At 44.1% G+C, this 22,688-nt stretch overlaps 1 protein-coding gene across 1 annotated transcript in view; it reads left to right on the top strand.

Moving 5' to 3' along the window:
- Positions 1 to 22,688, top strand: part of GALNT14 (polypeptide N-acetylgalactosaminyltransferase 14) — a 201,701-nt gene that overhangs the window by 123,930 nt on the left and 55,083 nt on the right. The window contains exon 4 of the mRNA XM_032798229.2: positions 20,089 to 20,156. Coding sequence (XP_032654120.1) covers positions 20,089 to 20,156 — 68 coding nt within the window. The remainder of the gene's footprint in view (positions 1 to 20,088; positions 20,157 to 22,688) is intronic.

Here is a 22,688-nt window from a genome sequence, read left to right as displayed (position 1 = left end):
GAGTAAATTTGTAGGCTCATTTATCACAACATTTCTGACCTGAGTTTGGACCAATCCAAGATCCAGCCCCTCATCTTTAAAGCCAATAATGGGCAAGGCTTAGTTCTCCAAGACCACCTCTCTGCCACTATCATGCATGACAGGAGGTCTCCAGGGGGAGGCACTGGGCAGTTCCATGGTACCTAAGGTCAAGATGAACCAACCTCTTACCACTTTTAAGGTCTGTTGATGAGCTCCTCACTTCAGAGTGGCTTTCCCCAGTAATGGAGAAGCAGAATGATGCAGAAGTATTACTCCTGGGAGACAACCTCTAGGAGTGATGATGACATATGAAAGTGTTAGGATCACAATATACTCCTCATATTGTGCCTAGCTACTGTGGTGATGGGTGCATACACGTGGAGACAGGTAGTCGGTTTATTATAATTATGGTTGGATTAGAAATGCAAAATAAGTAGATTTCTCTCTTATTCCTTGTTCCTCTGTCATATTTTTCCCATGGAATTGTCCCTGATTTCCATGTCATTAACAGCCCTTTCATTCATCCTTTTTCTTGCTCCTTCATGGAGATGTTTTGTTTGATTAGGTTACTTTGATTCCACTCTTGAACCATTGTGATTTCTCTCATGGCTTTTGTCCTTGTAGCTCCTCCTCCCTTCCCACATCTCTCTATCCAGTCTGGCTCACATGTTTTAGCTGGTGATGTGCACCATAAGGGTTGGTTCTAATTACAGTACCTACTTGCCACAAAATAACCTCAACATGTCACCATGAACCTATGGATATTTCCTTTCCAGCCACAGTGCAATGGCCTGGAATGGTCAGTTTTACTATTTGTACTAGATCAAAACCAGGGCTGGATAAATGTGGACAGATAAAACAAATTAAAGGTGACACAAACCCAACCCCAAACTCCTCCACCTCCTACTTCCTTGAGGTGGGTTCCCAGAGCTCTCCTGTGCTAGTCCTTAGGAAATGACTTGCTATGCCCATGGGATTAGCTCTTGGAGCAAGTGCTATCTGTTCATGTGGCTTGTGATGCTGAGGTTGGGTTCAACAGACTCAGTCTGAATTCAATCCCAAACAGGCTGCCCAGCCATAGACCAGACCCTGGGGGCTCCAGCTGTTGTTAGGAAAGAAGACTGCTGACTCAATTCCTGCCCTACCTCGGCTCGACTCTAAACATGCACACACCTCCATTTCCTGCCTGCCTTTGGACCCTGTTCCGATCTTGTCTCCTCTTAAGCCTTTGTAGGCTAATTTATCCAGCCCTCTGGTCTGTTTTTTCTCACTCAGCAAATGCTTGGCTTAGTTAAATCTTACGGATCTCTGTTCCATGACATCGGTAACATCTTGGATCATTTTTTTTCATGTGACAGTCAACATGAAATCTGTCTTAATACTACTTCGTGCTTCTGTAGCGGCTTCCATCGAAGGGTCTCAAAGCACTTTCTGTACAATAACACTAATAGTCATTCCTAGCTCTTGTATAGCACTTCTCATCAGTGCATCTCAAAGTGCAAAGGATGGTAAGAATCATTATCCCCATTTGTCTACTGGGGAAACTGAGGCACAGAGTGGTGACCTGACTTGCCCCAGGTCATCCAGCAGGTCAATGGTAGAGCCTGGAATAGAGAACCAGATGTTTTGAGTCCCACTTGAGTGCTCCGTCCACTATCTTTTTTAATTAAGCCTCTCACTAGGATTGTGAAATTAGTACTCACTATCCATCCTCCTTTTATCAATGGGGATGAAGTGAGGCAGAAAGAGGTTGTTTGACTTGTCCCATGTCACAGAGAGAATGAATGGGAGTCAGGGAGAGAACTCTAATCACTAGGTAACACTGCCTCTTTGTTTCACTGTTTATCGTCTCTCTACCATGGATTTCTTCTTCCCTGCAAAGTTATTTCTGAGCACCGTACAGTGCCTAGCACAATGGGATCCTGATCTTTATGGTTCCAAGGTGCTATAGTAATAGAAATAATAATTAATAATATTTTGTGCCTGGCTAGGGGTCAGAGTGGTGCGGCTTTGGCCCTCAGTTTGGCTGCCTGGCAGTGAAATAAGAATGACTCCCAAGAGTCTTCATAAAAATTAATGGGAATCATCATCATAAACACAAGGAACAAGAATGGGAAAGAGAAATTACGTCTTGTAAAATTCATAGGAGCGGGGATAGGCTGTAGCATCCTAACTGGACACATCAACCAATTGGAGCACGTTGCATGTATGTACTGAAGATGAGCAAACAGTGGGGGAAATTTACCATTAATAATCTTTTGAATTCAAAAGTAAGTGTCAATTTAACCCTGTTTGAGGCCTTTTCCATGGACATCTGAGATCTCTACTAGTTTGAATCCTCATCTAAAGTAGGGTTTTAGGTTGAATACTTAATATTTTCTGTAAGCAAACTTTGAATTGGATTGTAAAATCTGCACATCCTGCTCAATCCTCAGTGGCATGAGTGTTGTGTGACTTCCGTCACTACTCAGTGTGACACACCGTGTGGATGTCACACTTTGAACATCTGCAGTGCACCATTTGTGAACGATCTGCATCTCAAGAATTAGTCACTGACAAAAATTAGAAGATCATGTTGAATAATTACTCGGTTCAAGAAACTCATGGTCTGTTCCGCACCATTTGCCAACAGGGGAAAAAAAGGAAAAAATCATTGAATCCATGATTCTCTGGGAATTATTTTATCAGTATTACTATATGTGAACACCTCAGGGACTAGGTAGGTTCTTAGGGCCAAAGCAAAAAAACAGAAACAAAAAAAGGAGGATGGGAAGGGAGAAAAAAGGGGCAGATGGGAAGAAAGATGGCATCATCATTAAGGGTATATTTCACTGGGCATGAGGAGACTTGGGTTCATTTCCTGGCTCTGCTACATATTTTATATGTGACCTTGGGCAAGTCACTTAATCTCTCTGTGCCTCAGTTCCCCAGGTGTAACATAGCACTGCCCTACCTCACAGGGCAGTTGTGAGGAGGATAAACACATTAAAGACATTCACAGACTATGGCGATGGGGCCATATAAATACCTGAAAACAGAGAGAGTGAAAAAGAAATTGGAACCCCTTTGCAGCTGTCTGCCCTTCTTGCCATCCTTTATTTCCTTTCCCACAATCTTTTCTTTCTGATCTCTCCCTCTGCCTCCTACAAACTTGAATTGAAAAAGAAAACTCCATATCATTTTCCTGCCCCTGCTGCCCTGTTCCTCCCTAGGAAGAGCTGAAGGAGCTCCACAGTGATGCAGCAGTTATTGGAGGGTAAAGAGCAATGCTGAAGTGAAGGAGCTGGACTCGACAGGGCCTGGGTCAACCGTAAAGGCTCTTAACAGTGATTACTGGTAACATCTTACCATCATGTAACTCTGTCTATCCAGAAGGACCCAGAGGTCCTTTGCAAGTGCATGTGGGAATACCTCCTGCATCTCCCACTGAAGTGCAGCCAACTCTGGGGTGAAGCATTCTGTGCTTTAGGGGCTTGATCCTGAGAAGCATCCGCCAAAGTCAATGGTTGCTCACCTTGCGAGATAAAAAATTGAAGATAAATCCTGCATCCACCTGAAACAATGAGGGGGATTTTAGGAAACACAGTGGAATTCCCCACACTGGAATCTGACCGGAACAGCAGGGTTGATGGGCCTATGCTTGTAAAATGTCATCACATGTCATCTTTAATGAACCCAGGTGATCAGGACCTCCGTTTTATGTCTTATCCGAAAAATAACTGGGGCAGTCTGGGAAGTTTTAGAATCAGCCAAACTCTTGTAAGAACTCAGTAGGACAGGAATTGTGAAGTGCCAGTGACTGGCAGCCTGCTAGGTGAGGAATTGCTGCAATGTATGATAGTGTAGGCAAAGCGCCTCAAACTCGCTGGGGAATTACTGTCCTCAGAGCTGCAGACAAGGCAGATGCCAAACTGGGCAGCAAGAAAAGAGGCAGGGATGCAGCAGGCTACTCCAGAGCCTGAAGTGAGGAAGGAAAGGAGAGGCATCTGGAGTATTATCTCTGCATCCACCTCCCTGCTCTGTCCTGTTCTAACCTCTCCAGAGCACGCTCTTAGCTGGGCTGCATTCTCCAGCCAATGGATGGGCTGTCTACCCATTGCTGAAGGAATCCCCCTCAGTCTCATTCTTGTCAATGTTGCAGGACAAATTTCAGCACTGCCTGAAACCATCTCAGTGTCTTTTATGTGGCATTTTATCACTAGGGAAATTTTCTTCCTGACCTCCACAGGTGATCACTCAGCTTAAGTCCTGAAGCCTCCTACTGCAAGACAAGCCCAGGAAAGAAACCAACAGAACTCCACTGGCCATCACATATAGTCCCCAGCTAAAACCCCTCCAACATATCATCAGGGATCTACAACCCATCCTGGACAATGATCCCTCACTTTCACAGACCTAGGTGGCAGGCCAGTCCTCGCCAACAGACAAACCCGCCAACCTGAAGCATATTCTCACCAGTAACTACACACTGCACCACAGTAACTCTAACTCAGGAACCAATCCATGCAACAAACCTCGATGCCAGCTCTGCCCACATATCTACACCAGTGACACCATCACAGGAGCTAACCACATCAGCCACACCATCACCGGTTCATTCACCTGCACCTCCACCAATGTAATATACGCCATCAGATGCCAGCAATACCCCTCTGTTATGTACATTGGCCAAACTGGACAGTCCCTATGTAAAAGGATAAATGGACACAAATCAGATATTAGGAATGGCAATATAAAAAAACACTTCAATCTCCCTGGACACACAATAGCAGATTTAAAGGTGGCCATCCTGCAGCAAAAAAACTTCAGGACCAGACTTCAAAGAGAAACTGCTGAACTTCAGTTCATCTGCAAATTTGACATCATCAGCTCAGGATTAAACAAAGATTGTGAATGGCTAACCAACTACAAAAGCAGTTTCTCCTCCCTTGGTGTTCAGACCTCAGCTGCTAGAAGAGGGCCTCATCCTCTTTGATTGAACTAACCTCATTATCTCCAGCCTGATTCTTGCTTGCATATATATACCTGCCTCTGGAAAGTTCCACTATATACATCTGACGAAGTGGGTATTCACCCTCGAAAGCTCATGCTCCAATACGTCTGTTAGTCTATAAGGTGCCACAGGACTCTTTGCTGCTATTTCTTTGGGTGGTCTTAATTTGTCCAAACTAACGTTGTTGAAAATGTTGTTTTATTCATGTAATGCCTTTAACACACAGGTCTGCACTGGGGGAGCTGTGGATGGGCACAGTCCCAGCCAGCAGTTCTGGGAGGCTGTGACCCTAAGCACCCCACTATCCACGCCCTACACACTACTGCAATGATAGTTGTACAAAATATGCCTTGTGAGGTATCATTTGAAAACTAATAACACTCTGGTCAATTATATGATTGTGGAACATATGTGACAAGGCTGCCTTTGGAATTACAGATGTCTCCTGCCATTATGTTTTAAAATCTGTATTTAAACAAAGTAGGAAAAAGGTCTCCCCAGGTCTCGAATACAGATGAAGCAGGGTGACCAGTGACTATGGAATTGCAATTTACACATGTAAACAAAACCATCAAAGCTCACAGGGTGATTGGGGAATCAACGTGTCTGGGTCAGAAAGGATTGTGTGTGCGCTTGTCTAACCAACCTGGTCATCAGGCAGAGGTATTTACATAAAAGGTAAACAAGGCCATCAAGGGGAAGAGGTAATGACTCATCTATCAACAGGGGATGGAGACTGCACCCTTGGGAAGACGTGCTGCTTCTTTAAGCAGGGCCAGTGAACTATAAGAGAGATGCTTTTAAGAGGTTTACTGGGCTATTAAGAGAGGGGCACCTAAGATGACAAGGGAAACCAGCACCTCATACTTCTGTGGAAGGACCTGAATGAGAGACAGCTAACCATGCTGACCAAGAGTGAGCCAAATGATCTTAAACAAGTCGTGTAAACTGATGCAGTTCCACTGACTTCAGTGGAGATACGCTTACACCAGCTGATAGTTTGGCACTGAACTCTTATCACTCTGTTAACATCCAAGGATGTAACCAAATCAGGACAGAGCTCAGTCCCATGTATAGCGTTAGTCTGATTAGAGTTTTAATGATGCTGTAACATAGGTCCCAGTCGTGGTACATGGGATCTTACCTTTTTCCAAGGAACTAATCCCTCCTCCTGCTAACATCTGGCTTAGACTCTGTCTCTTCTCACTGCATAGCACAGCTCCTTCTCTTGTATTTAAATGCTTAGGTTCCATCTTGCTCTCTTTTTTCATTTCCAGAGCCAGATTTTCAATGATTTTACAACTGCTCCACCTTAGCCTTTAAGCTCCGATGCGGCATGCTGTTAAGAATGCTTTCCAAACATAGGCTTCTTGTGTTGGGAGATGTGCAGTTTTACTCCACTGTGTGGTCGTTATTTATTCTTTAAATCTGCAATCTGAGTCTTCAGAGTTGGATTCTGGAGGCTTAATTATTTACCTCTTATTGACAACCCAAAAAACACCCTTGGGCAAAAATCTTGATATGGGCACTGCACATCCCAGATCAAATATTTAGGTAATTAATTAGTGGGTAGACTGTCATGTATTTAATTTTCCAATACCCACAAGTAGAAGCAGGCCCTATCTGGGCAGTTAACGCCCTGCAACCTCCCCTCTCCATTTAATCTGGTGTGTAGCCTACAGCTGCTGAGAAAACTGAGTGGTGAAGCCATGCGTCCAATCCCCAGGCAGTATGTCGGTCCTATATAGAGGCTGTGCCATAGCTCAAATGGCTCTAATTAAAACAAGCCAGGTGTTACACTGAAACTGTATAATTAGCACTTCGTGCTGGCTATTTTTTTCCTCTCTCTTCTCCCCACCCCCAACTCTGCCCATTTTATAAATTTGCTAATCGTCTCTCACAGTGAGTAAATATACAGCTCTGCATGCGCTGTTATCTTTTGATGTTAACATAAGAGAACTCTTGAATTACAAAAAGCTGGTGGGTATTGGAGAGAATAAAATGTGGAAGCTGCAGTGTAATCAAAGCTTATTATGGTTATTCTTGGTGTAATGTCTCTCTCCATCTCCTACATAATTAGTCAGGTTGGATTGTTGGAGGAGTTTATTTTAACGGGCACTGTGTCTCCTCTCTTGCTCTGTCTGATTTCAATAACCATGACCTCCAGCCTCTCCGGCGCTTTGTGATGTTGTTGAGTTTTTTTCCCACAGGCCCCATTATGTTGCCATGGAGAGAATTAAGAGTTCGTAAATACAAACAAATTAAGGTCCAGAGTCATTTTTATAAACCAGCAAGTATTAAGGGATGACAGAAGTACACACCAGCAAAAGATGTAGGCTCAGGTCTGCAAATACTGGCCTCTCTCGTCTGCATCTACATTTTGCCTGCCTCAGTGTTGATTTTGCACTGATAATTATATACAGGTGGCATTTCAGACCTAATTCTACAAACACTTACTCCAGGGGTAGGCAACCTATGGCACGCATGCCAAAGGCGGCACACGAGCTGATTTTCAGTGGCACTCTCACTGCCTAGGTCCTGGCCACCGGTCCAGGGGGCTCTGCATTTTAATTTAATTTTAAATGAAGTTTATTAAACATTTAAAACCCTTATTTACTTTAAATACAACTATAGTTTAATTATATATTATAGACTTCTAGAAAGAGACCTTCTAAAAACGTTAAAATGCATTACTGACATGCAAAACCTTACATTAGAGTGAATAAATGAAGATTCGGCACACCACTTCTGAAAGGTTGCCAACCCCTGGCTCACTCTGTCATGGGCATAATGAAGAGAATTCCTGGAAAATGCAAGTGAGAAAGAAAGATGGGGTCAAATTCTGCTTGGTTATACCAGCATAATCTTGATTAAACCCAAGGAAGCTACATTGGTGTCAATTCAAAGTTACAGAAAATAACCTAGCCCTTATTCGATAACTGACTAGGTGAATTCACTAGGTTAAATCCTGAGATCATTCCTTTTGATAGCAATGGGTGTGTTCGTGTGGTAGGAATGAGTAAAGACCTTGGGATTTGACCCAAAATACTTTGATTTGTCTTGATTTTTTTCATTGCAATATATTTCCCTGTATTTGATTTCAGAAAGAAAAGTGTCTATAAAGAAGAGGTACTTCAAAGAGAGGCAAATCACCAAGTGCTTTTACGTGTAAAAAGCAAAAGGAAAAAGAACCAAAAAAAACCAAGCAAGCCGAGCGAGGATCTGGGTAATAGAAAAGCTGGCGTTCAGTTTTTAACAGTGCCTTATAGAATATCTGATGAAATCCCTGTGACACCGAAAAGCTAACGTGTTCAGTGTTTCTGTTTCCAGTCATTCCTGTAAACTGTCACACTGGGGGAGTGTATAATCTGCTGTGTTTTCAGTGGACTTGGTAACTTATAGTCCGATTAATACAACTCAGGTTGCAAATGTCTGTCAGGAATAGTGAATTTGGCCTTGCTGGGAAGTGAATGCATTTTCTCTCAGTTTCTTGGGGAAATAACTTACTCTTCTATTACATTCAGCCTTTGTTGCACAACTCTTTATACTGATGGCAGATGGCTGTTACTGGGCAGGTTTTTAGCAGTGCAGCCAGGAACTCCAAAGCGGTAACGTTTAGGGCCTGTAGGCATATGATTCTGATTCATCACACACAGTGGGTTTAGACCAGTGTAGCTCTGCTGACTTTCAGGAATTTCTCCTGATTTACTGGTACACTTGTGCAGGCGAATGGAGAATCAGACCTGTAACACCTTGGCTGTGATGTAGGTCTTTAGCTAAACAGTTTTGGGACTTGGATGGGAAACTTCCGGGGATAGGGCCAGGAACTGATATGGGTAATTCAGTGGGGGCGCCCTGTTCTGTGAGTTATAATGCTGTGGATGGGTGCAAGGGGGATGCAGTGCTGCTGGAAAGTGCTATCTTTCATAAAGAGGTAGAAAGTAAGGTGATATTAGGGCACATTTGGCAAGAGTAGACTTGTTCTGGCCAGCCTGCATAGTGCTTCTCTAAAGTTCCCCAGGTGCTTTCAGTGGGATAATGTTTTCTTCCTGCACTGTCCTGAACAGATGCATAGTGATGCTGTCGCAGAACAGCTGCTGCATTTCAATGACGGCTGAAAATATATACATAAAATCTTCATAGTTCTTTGTGATCTGCTCTGAGTGTAGCAAACAGTGTCATTTAGGGCATGTATCATGTTCATGTATGACTCAGTGCAACTGCCACCACCCACCCATTCAAAAAATACGCAGAGCAAATCACTGCTAAACGGGTGGTGAAATCCTGATCATTTTCATGCAGGCTTAAGGGTTGGGTGTCTCTTTTGGAAGCCTGACACTCGTGGTTCTTCAGATTGCATTCATGGTGGTCAAGCTAAAGCAAGGCGGGGAAAGGATTTCCTTGTCTGTGGACATTTTTGGAGATTTGGAAGAAACTTCCCATTCCAAATCAGGGAAAAATGTCTAAGTCTCAAAAATGTTGGTGAAAACGTGAAGAAAAAAACTTCAGGCCAATCAAAATGGTTTTTGTTTCGATAATTTTGAAACATTTTGTTTTGATTTTGCCCTTTTTTTGTTTAACTTTTTTTCTTAAATAAAAAATTAAAATTAGCTGAAAAGTGAAATGGAAAGTTGAAAAACGGGATTTTTTTCATTTTAAAAATGTCAAGGAGACCTGAAAATTTCTTGGTCACTTTTTTTTTTTTCAAGTTGGGGAAATTTATCTAAACTGACCTTTTCCAGTGACAAGCTTTGGCCTCGACCAATTGGTATTTTCCAGAAAAAAAAAAAGTTTTGTTGAAAAACTCCCTCTAACGTTACTGTTTCCATCTGTGGTGCCCATACCTGTATGGCATGTGTGATGTAATAATCCTGTAGAGTTCCATGGTCTGGAACAATCTCCTCCCAAAACAACTGGGCATGAAAACATCACCAGTCCTGAGAGCATCCCATGGCTTTTGGTTATGCTACATATGTTCAGTGTAATAATCAATTTGATTTGATTTGCTTGCTGCTTGTCATTGTCTTAGGGTTAGCTGGTGTAGGAGGCAGTACTTGGGGCGAACTGTGCCATAATATTTTCTAGGGCTCAGTAGCGTAGCTAGGGGGGAGCAAAGGGAGCGGCTGCACATTTTCCAAAAGCGGCACCCTTCCACACAGCCAGCACTGGGCTCCGGACTTGGAGTCTGGAGCTGGGTTTTGTGTGCAGCTGCTGGCTTGCTCTTGGCTCCGCGCTGCTCTCCTGCATCTCCAGCCCGGCTCGCTCGCTTACTCTGGGGCTGCAGGCGGCGGCAGCTGGTTGCCTGGCTCTCCAATGATGAGGAGGAGGCTCCCGGCCGTCCGCAGCTGCCCCGCTTGGCGCATGTCACCCAGGCAGGGGGGGGGTCTGCCGGGAGGGGAAGGGGCGGCAGCGCAGCCCCCCAGCGCAGCGGGGGGAACAGAGGCTGAGGAGTAGCAGCCCTGTTGGCCCCCAGCAACCCCATGCAGAGTGAGGTGGCCGTGCGGCAGGGAAGGCAAACACCTCCTGAGCCATCCTAGGTGAGCTCTTGCTCCTGAGCTGGTGATGCAGGAGGCTGAGACCTTCCCTCAGAGTCAGTATTGAACTAGCGCCAAAGCACGATGCTCAGGGGACATTGTGCCGCCATCTCTCAGAGGAAGCTTAAAACCAATGTTCTGACCATGTTTAATCACTAAAGCGTCCATTTCCTCACTGCTTAACCCTCCTGTCCTGGACAGCATGGGCGATTGCATCCTGCTGACCCATCTTGCCCCTGCAGTTGTGACAGGAGGAGACACACTTCGTTGCCTCTGTCACACCGTTGTGGTGCAAATTGGCTGCCAAGTTCCACCCCAGAAGCAGCCGCATTTCAGGCTAGGATGAATGGTCTCTCTGTCTGTTCGGATATATTCTATAAAGCACAACACATGAAGTTCATCAATGGCAAGTATTGGTATCCTGCTGGCATATAGCCAGGGCACCATGATACTGTGTTGCATTGTTTGCATCTTTAGTTGTGATGATGCCTCACTGCAGGACACTATTGTGTGTCCTGGGGCACAGTCATTATGTGGCACCATCACAAAGCACTACATTAACATGCAGCTCTTTAATGGCTCATGCTCATGGGACACAGGTCATTTACAACAGTAGAATCATAGGACTGGAAGGAACCTCAGGAGGTCTTCTAGTCCAGTCCCCTGCACTTGTGGCAGGACTAAGTATTACCTAGACCATCCCTGACAGGTGTTTGTCTAATCTTTATTAAAAATCTCCAGTGACGGTGATTCCACAACCTCCCAAGGCAATTTATTCCAGTGCTTAACCACCCTGACAGTTAGGAAGTGTTTCCTAATATCCAACCTAAACTTCAATGCTGCAATATAAGCCCATTGCTTCTTGTCCTATCCTCAGAGGGTAAGAACAATTTTTCTCTCTCCTCCTTGTAACAACCATTTATGTACTTGAAAAATGTTATCATGTCCCCTCTGTCTTCTCTTTTCCAGACTAAACAAACCCAGTTTTTTCAATCTTCCCTCACAGGTCATGTTTTCTAGATCTTGAATCATTTTTGTTGCTCTTCTCTGGACTTTCTCCCATTTGTCCACATCTTTCCTGAAATGTGGTGCCCAGAACTGGACACAATACTCCAGCTGAGGCCTAATCAGCCTATTACTTTCCTGAGACCTACAGATGACGCGGCATTCCAAGTGTATGGAAGCAGGAGACATGCATTCAATCTCCAGGTCTGCCAGTGACTCCCTGGGTGACTTTGAACAAGTCACTTAGTCTGACTGTGCCTCTGTTCTCCATCTGTAGGTACATCTACATTGGAGCTGGAGGCGTCATGCCCAGCTGGATGAGACATACTGGTGCTAGCTCGGATCAAACTACAGTGCTAAAAATAGAAGTGTAATGGCATGAGCACCAGGAGGGGCTAGTCACCTGAGTGCCTGTCAAGGGTCTCAGGTGGGATCACACTCAAGATGGCTAGCTCCTTGCACCACTGTGGCTCCGTTTCTATTTTTAGCACACTAGCTTGATCAGCGCTAGCATGGGTATGTCTTCACAAGCTGGAAGTTACACCGCCCTTTTCCAGTGTAAACATACCCTAAATCATGGGGATACTTCCTTTCGCCCACCCTCTGTAAACTCTTTGTACTCTATATGTACAGCTTCTAGCACTGCGGGGCCCTGACTTCATGTGAGGCTTCTAGGCTCTACTGGACTTGTTATTAATAATAATTAATATGCCACCAAGAAATAAGGAGACCAATGGCTGGAAACCAAGCATACAGCGCTACGGTAGGCACCTGTCACTTGGAAGTTAACATGGCTTCCAAGCTTTCAGTTTTCTCACATCAGGACATCCAAGGAGACCTCGACAGAACAGCACAAAAGCCACAATCTGGTGGGCAGAGCTCCTGGTGACTCTGAAGCCCAGCTGGTGCCAACAGAGGAGATAGAGAAGGAAGGAAAAGGAGGAGAAGGGGGGATTTTTTTTTGTGGTCTCTCTTCAGCGGTGTCTTTTCTCTGCGAGCAGCAGCAGCCCGGGGAATGACTCTGCCGCAGCTGAGCCGCCGCTCTGCTGGGGGCAAGGGGTGACAATTACAAACTACTGTATTCTGACTATAAAGTATATCAGTACTATACTGAATCTAAAGTATATCTAAGTATAATCTGAAGTTCTCCTGTGAAATGCCGGCTGTGCAAACCCTTCCGTGGTTGGATCATTCTTGTGTTTTTATTTTAAGTACAAATAAATATGTATAACAAATGTAAAAGTATGTAATTAGTAATTTGATATGTCGGGTGGTGCCTTTTTTTATATGTTGTCTCCCCCTGATGTTAGAGCCTGGCTATGCCACAGCCAGGGCTGATTGTGCACATGGAGGTGTAGGTTGGGGACAGAGGTTACACTGATCATCTTCACCCATTAACATGGCATAGACTGATTATTATGTTCTCCAAGGTGCTGGCCTCTCTCCATGGGCTGGTGTGGAGGGGATGGGGATGGGCTCATGGCCCCACCTCCCCTCTCCCCTTTCTGAATCATTTGTTTCACAGATGGCGGAAGGGCTAAGCTGTCCCTTCTTGCGTCAGATGCTACCGCAGTGTGCTCTTGCATAGGCCAGCCTGTTGTCGGGGTGCTTCTTGCCTGTGTCTCTTTCCTCCCCCAGCACCAGAGCAGGATGCAATCTGACCCTGTCAAGGTCTTATTCCCACTTTGAACTTTAGCGTCCAGAAAGTGGGGACCTGCATGTACCCCTCTAAACTTAATTCCTATCTTAGATCTGATAATGCTGCCACCAACCAAAATATAGTGTTTGGTACACTTACTGTTCCCCAAAAACCTTCCCTGGGGAACCCAAGACCCAAACCCCTTGGGTCTTAAAACAAAGAGGAATAAACCATTCCCCCTCCTTCCTTCCCCCCCTCCAGCCCTGGTGAGTTTACTGTGATTCAAACTCCCTGAATCTTAGAACAGAGAGGAATTCACCTTCCCCCCTCCTCCTTTCCCCCACCAATCCCTGGTGAGTTCAGACCCAGTCCCCTTGGGTCTTACACAAGGAAAAAATCAATCAGGTTCTTAAAAAGAAAAGCTTTTAATTAAAGAAAGAAAAAGTAAAAATTATCTCTGTAAAATCAAGATGGAAAATGTTTACAGGGTCTCAGCTTTACATAGACCAGAGGGACTCCCTCCCCCCTAGCCTAAGTATATGTTACAGCAAACAGAGGTAAAATATCCTTCCAGCAAAATACACATTTGCAAATAAAGAAAACAAACAAAAAGACTAAACCGCCTTCTAGCTATTAGTTACTATGTTGAACATGAGAGACTGTTTCAGAAAGATTGGAGAAAACTGGTTGCACGTCTGGCTCCTCTTAATCCCAAGAGAGAACAAAGAACAACCCGAAAAGCACAGACAAAGACTTCCCTCCACCAAGATTTGAAAGTATCTTATCTCCCGATTGGTCCTCTTTGGTCAGGTGTCAGACAGGTTCACTGAGCTTGTTAACCCTTTACAGGTAAAAGAGACATTAACCCTTAACTATCTGTTTATGACAGACCCCTAGTCTCTCTTTATTTCCCCTTGGTTTGGTACCTTGGAATCTGCTCCCACTTCCCTCAGGATAAAGGTAATTCCCTTGACATCCACAGAGTTATGCTGGGGGAAAACTGGTGTCAGTGACCAGGGATTCAGGCCTAACTTCTGCTGTCCTCCAGTTTTACTTCAGTGTAACTCCACTTGTCCTGATTCTCCCCTGTTCTGTCTCCCTAACACTGAGGACCAGCTGCAGCCAACACTTAGAGCAGCTTCCAGGCTGCTTTTAATTTTTAGCACTGATGCAGGGCCCTTAATGGACCCTACTCCAATGGAGGCTAGCCAGACTCATGCGGCGCGCTGCCCCTCCCTAGCCCCTGCTGCCCACAACGTGCTCCCTACTCGTGGAAGGGAGAGCACACCAGGCTTAAGGCTACTACTAGGTACCGTAGCATCTGAGCACTTCACAGTCTTTAATGTGTTGAACCTCACAACACCCCCGTGAGGTAGGGCAGTGTGGTGTCCCCATTTTAACGCAGGGGGATCTGAGGCACAGAGAGGTCAAGTGATTTGTGCAAGATCACATCAGGAGTCTGTGGCAAAGAAGGGACTTGAACCCAGGTCTCCAGCTAGAGCTCTAACCACTGGGCCATCCTCCATCTAGCGATGGTGGGGAATTTTCTGCTGGTGGCTTGCAGCCAGTTCCCAGGTGGAGTGGTAGTAAGGGGCAGATCTGAGAATACAACCCACTCCGTTGACTTCAGTCAAGTGACTCCCACGTTTTGCTGGTATAAGTAAAAGCAAAACTAACCTCACTCATGTTTCCCTCTTACCAGGCTGCACTATTTTCCTCCCCACCCCATGCTCAGTTGTCTATTTGTTTATTTTGCTGACTCTTTTACAATTCTTCTTTTCCTGCTGGTACCCTGAAGTCTGGTTTCCAAGTGATCAGCGCCCATTAACTATTCCACCGAGTGTGCTGTTGGTCTCCTGTCTCTCTGTACTGATGCTCAGCTGCAGTAATTTGCTGAACTCAGCTCCTGCATTTAGGCTTTTTTAGTATTTTTATGACAAACCTATTAATAATAATAATTTTTAAAAAAAGATACTTGACAGGCAGGAACAGAACATGGAAATGGCTGCATGCAAAGTCTGGAGGGAGGAGGGGTGGCCAGACACTTTTACTAATCCTCTGTGGCTGTGTTGGCGGCGGGCGTTTGAAATGGCTGTGTTATCTAACCCCCTGGTGTTAAAAAAGACAGAAGCCCTGGGGGCCTTGTCCGCATTAGTGCAGCTCCCACCTTTGCTATCCCTGGAGGAGCTAGTACAGCAGAGTGGGTGGGAATGTTCCCCAGATAACTTTACTGTGCACCAGGGCTGCGATCAAGGCTTTAATGTCACTCAAATGTCACATTTACAGGCTCAGTCCTTAGCTTGTGCAAACTGGCGTCCTTCCACTGAAGTCAGTGCAGCTACACTGGTTTACACCAGGCAAAGACCTGACCCTACAAGGATTGAGACCAGTTCTGCTCTCACATTCACTGTTGTAAATCCAGACTAGCTCCCTTGAAACCAGTGGAGTTACTCTGGTTTTATACTCATGGTGCTTTCAGTGGAGTTAGTGTCAGTGATTGCAGAATTTAGCTCACTGTGTGCAATTCAAAGGCAGGGCTGCCCAGAGGATTCAGGGGGCTTGGGACAAAACAATTTTTGAGGCCCCGGGACCAGTATTGGCGAAGGGTTGTTAGGAGTGGTTGGGTTCTGTTGCTTAGCCTGTTCTAATTCCAGGGCCTGCTGGTGGGCCTCCCTCTGTTTTTCCATCTCTTGTTGGTGTTTTTCCATCTCTCGTGTGTTTCTCCCTCTCTCGTGAGGGCTGCATCTGGCTGCTTGTTTCCTTTGTAGGTCCTCCTCTTTATCTCCAGCTCTCTCTGTGGGCCCTTCTTTTCTCTTCTCTCAGCTCCATCTCTTTTTTTTTTATTTCTAGTTCTTGTAGTTTTTTCCATGTCCGCTTGTGGTCCGCGTTTCTGATTTGTGCCTCTGCCTCCAGTCTTGCTAGCTCCTTTTCAGGTCCTTGGTAGTCATGGTTCTGTTTTCTTGTGTTGGGGTGCCCTCTGGTGTTTATTGTCTGAACTGCTGGGTCCTTCTGTTGTCTCCTGGGGTCGCCAAACAACCGTGCCCCTTTGTTTAAGTTTTCCTAGCTAAGCTTTGATATGTAAATTAAAACAAAACAAAAGCCACTTTATTTACCTGTGTGTGTTTTGCTGGGGTTACTTGACTCCCAAGGGAGTGCTATTGTTTAACAAAGACCCTTTGTCACCTTAATGGTTCCTTGCTAAAAATGCAAGCCAAAGGCAAAACCTAATGGTTCCTTGCTTAAAATGCAACCCCAAACTGAGCAGGAGAGAACAGAAAAAAAATTTTCTCTCTGGCTCCTTTAAAAACCAAACCCTTTCCTCTCGTAAAAAGCCCCTAGCAGAAAAAGAAAAATAATAATACTCCTACTGGCTCTTATCTTCTTACCTCCACCGCGCCAACCATGTCGTAGTTTCCACTCAGATTTGAACTTAGCGTTCATAAAAATGAGAAGCTAGCATGAACCCTCTAAGCTTAATTACTAGCTTAATCTGATATCGCTGCCAACAGAGCCAAGGATATTCCAGGCCTGACTCCCTCGGGTCTCCCAAACGTTCTCTGGGGACCCCAAGACTCAGATGCCCTGAGTCTTACAAAAAAAGGGACATAACCTCCTCCCCTTGTCTCCTCTTTATCCCCTCCCAGGCTTCCCCTGGAATATGCTTCAAGTCCTTGAACACACAAGCACCGAGAGATTAAGATCTCTCCCTCCCCCCTCCTTCTCCCCTGAGGCTGTTCAGATCCCCCTCCATAGATCTAACACAAAGAGAATCCCTTCCCTTCGTTCCTTAGCCTACCCAGAGAAAACTCAAACAGGTCTTAAAAAGAAAGCTTTATAATAAAAAAAGAAAACACATAAATATAGTCTCTGTATCAAGTTGACAATACAGGTCAAATTGCTTAAAAGAAAAAAACGAGATGATTGGATTAACGCCGACTACATGATAGTAGGTTTTGGCTTGGAGCTTTCGCGGACGGGGGTGAGGGGTAGGCGGGAGGTGAGGGAGAGTCATGTGTTGGAGAAGGAATCGTTTGGTAAAAAGGGGGTCTTGAAAGGTTGGCCATCACAGAGCACACAAGTTAAAAGTTGTGGTGAATGGCCCCTGGTGTACAGAAGGTCTGTAGTGCAAGGGTATGCCTGTGTTAGAAGAATAAAGGATTTGTGTTCGAAAATGAACAACCCTTATTCAAAAAGGAAATTACAATTTAAACATCCAACAACTACAGCACATGGTAAATAAAACAATATAAAAAACCTTATTGGGCTATCTACTTTTTACTTTAACACTTAAACAGAAAGATTGAGAAACTTAAGAAAAAGATCCTCTCATAGGCTGAAGGACGACAAAATAACACATGACCGCAAACATTCCCCCCGAGCTTTGAAAAATCCGGTTTTCTGATTGGTCCTCTGGTCAGGTGTGTGGTTCCCTTTGTTAACCCTTTACAGGTAAAAGAAACATTAACCCTTAGCTATCTGTTTATGACAGAGGTCCCTTTCATAAAAAAAAAGTTGCAGTACTATAGAATACTATATTCTTGTGGGGGCCCCTGCGGGGCCCAGGGCCTGGAGCAAATTGCCCCACTCCCCCCCCCCCGGGACGGCCCTGTTGAAATGCCTGATCCTGTGCAGGGTTGAGTACCCCCAGCTCCCATTGATCTCAATGAGAGTTGAGGGTACTCAGCACCCCGCAGTATCAGACCCTCCATAAAGGACAAGGTGGGGTAAGGCATCACTTCCTCATACAATGTTGTGCTACCTAGGAGGGGGTGAACTTATTCTGAACCCACTTGAACACTGTGGGTTTGAACGTTCAGCTTGAACAGTTATCAGGTAGGAGAGACTGCAGCAAAGTGTAACAGACAAGATAGGAGCAGAGCAGAAAGGGACAGAGAGTAAAGAAATTATAGGGAGTGTGAAATAAAGGAATGGTGTGTGAGAGGGAGATTGTAATGAATACAGTGGGCCTGGTATTTATCTCATTGTCAATTTCACCATACACAAACAGACACACAGAAAAAATATTTCCATCGATAATTGAAATCTACAAATAGGCAAAGTAAGAAAACGCTGCTTGAGAACTTATTACACTTTGATTTAAGGATATTTACTTGGCATATGTTGACATGTGATGTTGACAATTTGTGTTTTAATGGTTATAAAGCCTGAACTTTTTGAGTCTCAGTATCTACTGTTGTTTAATAATTATTGTCTAAGCCCTCCAGTAATTTCCCACAACTGTGAAAATTTAAATAGGTACAAATTAAAAATGCTTAAAACCCATAATTTTGCATAACTGAAAATTTAAACCAATAACAATCTAAAAAGATGCTTACAAATAAACATCCATTTTATCCCCTCAAAATAAAAAAAGTAAATTCTGCCAAGCCTACTGTGGCACTCTGTACCTCAAAGTAGCACCCTGGAACCTATATTCACCCCGTCATGTAACTATGATATATTTCATACAAAGCGTGCCGTATAAGATATCATAGGAAACATATGTCAAAATATGCATATCATTAGTGTGTATAAAGTTATGGGATTTTGCTGCATGGTTGTTACTGAAATATGTTATAAGTTTGGGAATCGTCCACTGCTAGTTCTCCACTGACAACAAATGATCCAAAGGATTGAATGACCATTAATCCACAGGGGAGTTGTAAACAAAGGGACTTACAATTCTGTAAGAGAAGGACCACGCAATGGGGATTGCTCAGCCCTGTGACTCAGCAAGGTATTCCAGGCATGCCTGGGCTAGCATCTTTCCAGGGACATGGACAAAGAGTATAAAATAAGGAACAGTGGCATCGAGTGCTTTTACCTTTCTCCTCCCCCACCTACACTGGAAGCAACAAGAATGCTGGAAAGACAAAGACCTGAACTGAGGAGACTGGTCCCAGGCTTAAAGGGAAAGCCTGAGTATTAAGGACTGTAACCTACCTTCAATATCCAACGGACCCCAAAATCTTTTTATTTACATATTATGATTGGGTTTTTTGTTGTTATTTTCTCTAGAGTCTGGACTTTAACTATACCTTGACCAAGAAATTTGAACCTTGACAAAAAATAATTGGCTTACCCCTGTTCTATACGAACAATCAATCCATCAGTGCCAGTGCATCTTCAAAAAGTAGCCTGACTCCTTTCCTATGGGCAGGTTTTTACACTAGTATAATTCCATTGACTTCACTGATTTATACTACTGTAAGCGAGGCGAGAATTAGGCCCTGCATTTCTAATGACAGAACATGTAGATGGTATAATTAAGAATAGATTGTAGCTTTCATCCCCATTTCACAATAACTATACTCCTGGAGGAGAGTTTAAACTATCACCTCCAGCTTCTTTTCTTTTATTAAACAAACCCACTGTTATCCTCTCTGCAGCCTTTGAAACACAATCAGCTCACAGTAAAAAGAGGACTTTTCCTTCCATGCCTGTGAGGTTTGAAAAGATGGGTTTTTGACAGGTAATTTTGCTTTGTGCTGGTCCCATTGCCAGTAACCTAACATTAGCTCCAGCGGAAGGGAAGGGATTTTAAGAGGTTGTACAGCCCCATGTGAAACTTAGCTTCCAATATGCATGTAGTTAAACATACGTTTCCCCCGTTCCTGTTGAGGTTAATGGCAAATCACTTCCAGGTTTTGCATGGCTGGGCCAGGGAGGGGAATAGGAACTTTGCGTTCTTTAGAATAAGTAGATGTGACTTCAGGTATCTGATACGTGGGGACTGATTTCCTGTACATTGCTTCACGGGGACGTCCATTATCTACCTCTGTACAGGAAACCTGGCCTATTTTTTGTTGTTCAAAGGTCAGCTCCCACCTCTCCCCATCTCCTAACTTGTTTAGCTGCTCAGGTGCTATCATGGACGTTCTCTTTTCATTCCTCAGCGTTTTAAACCGCACCCCTGTGCACCTGGTCCACGAAATCATATTGGTGGATGACTTCAGCGATGACCGTAAGTGACTCTCCATATCTTAACCACCAGGAGACAGACTGCACACAAGGGCGCTGTGCTGGGTTGGGATGACAGAATAAGCAAAGGGATGGGGAGTACACAGCCCTATGTTGGGTGATGGCAGTACATGGGAGCTGTATTATCTTTCCCATATAGCCCCCTTTGCAATGAGCTTGGGATTCGAGGGTGTGGGGGTGGGCATGGATCTAGAGACAGATTCTTTAAGCTGGAAGAACTTTGTATATCTCATTTGCCTGTTTATGCTGTCTGTTTAATTTTTATGCATTGACTCAGGAAAGACAGTACAACGAGGCTGGTCAGCTTCATTTTCTGTTTATAGTCAGTTTCACTTTCTGGTTTCTATTCACTACAGGGCATTGGTTGAAAATCTGGCTAAAATTTAGACTGTGTACTAGGAAGCTCTGAGAAAACCCAATGGCCAGTAGAGCCACATCCGCAAGTTGTCTTTGGCTTAAAAAAGCTCTAATTTAAACAAATAAACTTTGCCATGCAGAGTTTGCAGTAAAAGAGGATGGGAAATCCATTTTTCCAGCCTGTGAAAATTTTTGAGCTTTCAAAAAACAATTCCAAGCAGGATGTGTGAACAATTTCAAATTTTTTTATTTTTTTTTTTAATTTGAAACAGGAAATTCATCATGTGACCCTTTCCCCTGAAACGTTTTGGTTTTGAAGAATCAGCATTTTCCAACCCCCAAACCTTTCATCAAAAAATTCCCATCCAGCTTCAGTTTGCAGCCCATATGTTGCCACACAATACTGATGCATGAGACTCTGAAAGTCACTGTCTAAAATCAGAAGTAAAACTGACCGGTCTGTTTTCATTTTCCATGCGCGAAAAGTATGTAAGTACAAAATCAATACAACTGTGTGAGAGTCTACTAGTTTTAATAATGTAAGGTGTTGTTAGGAAGGACATTTTATTTTTAAAAAAAGATTTTGAACCACAGTTCACACTTCCCTTTCTATAAAGGGTGGGGTTGCAAATGCTGCATGAGAATTTCAAATTCCAAAAGAGAGGATCTGTTTTAATTGAAACCAAAAAATCATTTCTGTTCACAGCAGGCCTTATTCTGATCCCACACCAGTTTTACACTTGTGGCGTTCTACTGTGCTGGATCTAATTCTCAGTTACACTGCTGTAAGTCCAGGACACCTTTTGATTTAAGTGGAGCTATTCTGGATTTGCACCATTGTACCTGAGAGGAGAATCTCACTTCAAAGGAATAACTCCTGATTTTCATTGGTGTAAGGGAGAGAGATTCAGATCTATTCAGTGACCATTTGTAGCATAGTGAGCCAGCTACAGCTGTGTCATGAAATGATGCTATAAATTACACATGGGACCTGATTCTTCCTCCATTACACCCATTTTACACAGGGCCATTCTGTTGAAGGATGTGGGCCAGATGTCAGCTGGTGTAAATAGGCATAGTTCCATTGACTTCAGTGGAATTACTCTGATTGACCCCAGCTGAGGATCAGGCCCAGTGGTGTTACACTGGTGTGACTGAGTGGAGAATCATGGCTGTGGAGTGAAGTGAATAAGAGAAGAGGTTTAATTGGTACAATGAATGCTCATTGCATCACTTTAACTTGCACACCAAGGGGCCGCACGGTGTAGCAGAAAAGCAACTGAAAGGAGGATGTAAAATACGCCTATACCCATTTTCCAAGCAATTTACTCTCTACCTGCCAACACTCAAAGGCTATAAATAGGGCTAGTTGAAGTGCATATTAAGCACAAAGAGTCAGATTCTGATCTCACGCTGGCATAAGAGCCTGATCCAAAGCCCACTGAAGTCACTGGAAAGACTCCTGTTGAATTCAATGAGTTTTGGATCAGATTCTATATCAAGAGCAACTACACTGAAATCAGTGGAGTTACACTGATGTGAAACTATTGTGACTGAGATACGAACCAAGCCTGGAGCTTTTCAGTCTGCTGGAAGAGATGAGAATAGGTGTGATGTTTGAAGGATAGAATAAACAAATAACAGTTATTTGGCTAAAAAATATAAGGCACTTACCTTCCTAAAAGCAGAAAGTTGTTGGGCTAGATCTTCATCTGCATCAGAGCTCCACATGGGACAAGACGGAGAGAGCCTTTGCACTCCCTTTAATCCTTTAGGTATCAGAGGTCACTTTGGTGCCTGCCTAACTTAGAGCAACCTCAGGGCTGCTCTACATTGCACCCAGCTGCAACAGGCCCCAAGTAGCCATTCTACAGCTGGGATTGCCAGAGTGCAATAGTGCTCCATTCATCCCTTCCTTTCACCTTCGCCATGCCCTTTAGGCCACCCAAGGGTTTTCTTGCCTCATGAGGGAACAGAGACAATGGGGGTGAGGTAATATCTTTTATCAGACCAATTTCTGTTGGTGAAAGAGACAAGCGTTTGAGTTACACAAAGCTCTTCTTCAGGTTTACACATGTGGCTGGTTATCTAGACTAGTGTAAATGAGGTCAGAATCCAACCTAAGCCCTGATTCTCCTCACCCACTGATTTTACATTG

The sequence above is a fragment of the Chelonoidis abingdonii genome, chromosome 3 (genome assembly GCF_003597395.2).
Source record: "Chelonoidis abingdonii isolate Lonesome George chromosome 3, CheloAbing_2.0, whole genome shotgun sequence".
Classification (NCBI taxonomy): domain Eukaryota; kingdom Metazoa; phylum Chordata; order Testudines; family Testudinidae; genus Chelonoidis; species Chelonoidis abingdonii.
The sequence above is the reverse complement of the archived record's forward strand: the minus strand, read 5'-3'. Positions and strand labels throughout refer to the sequence as shown.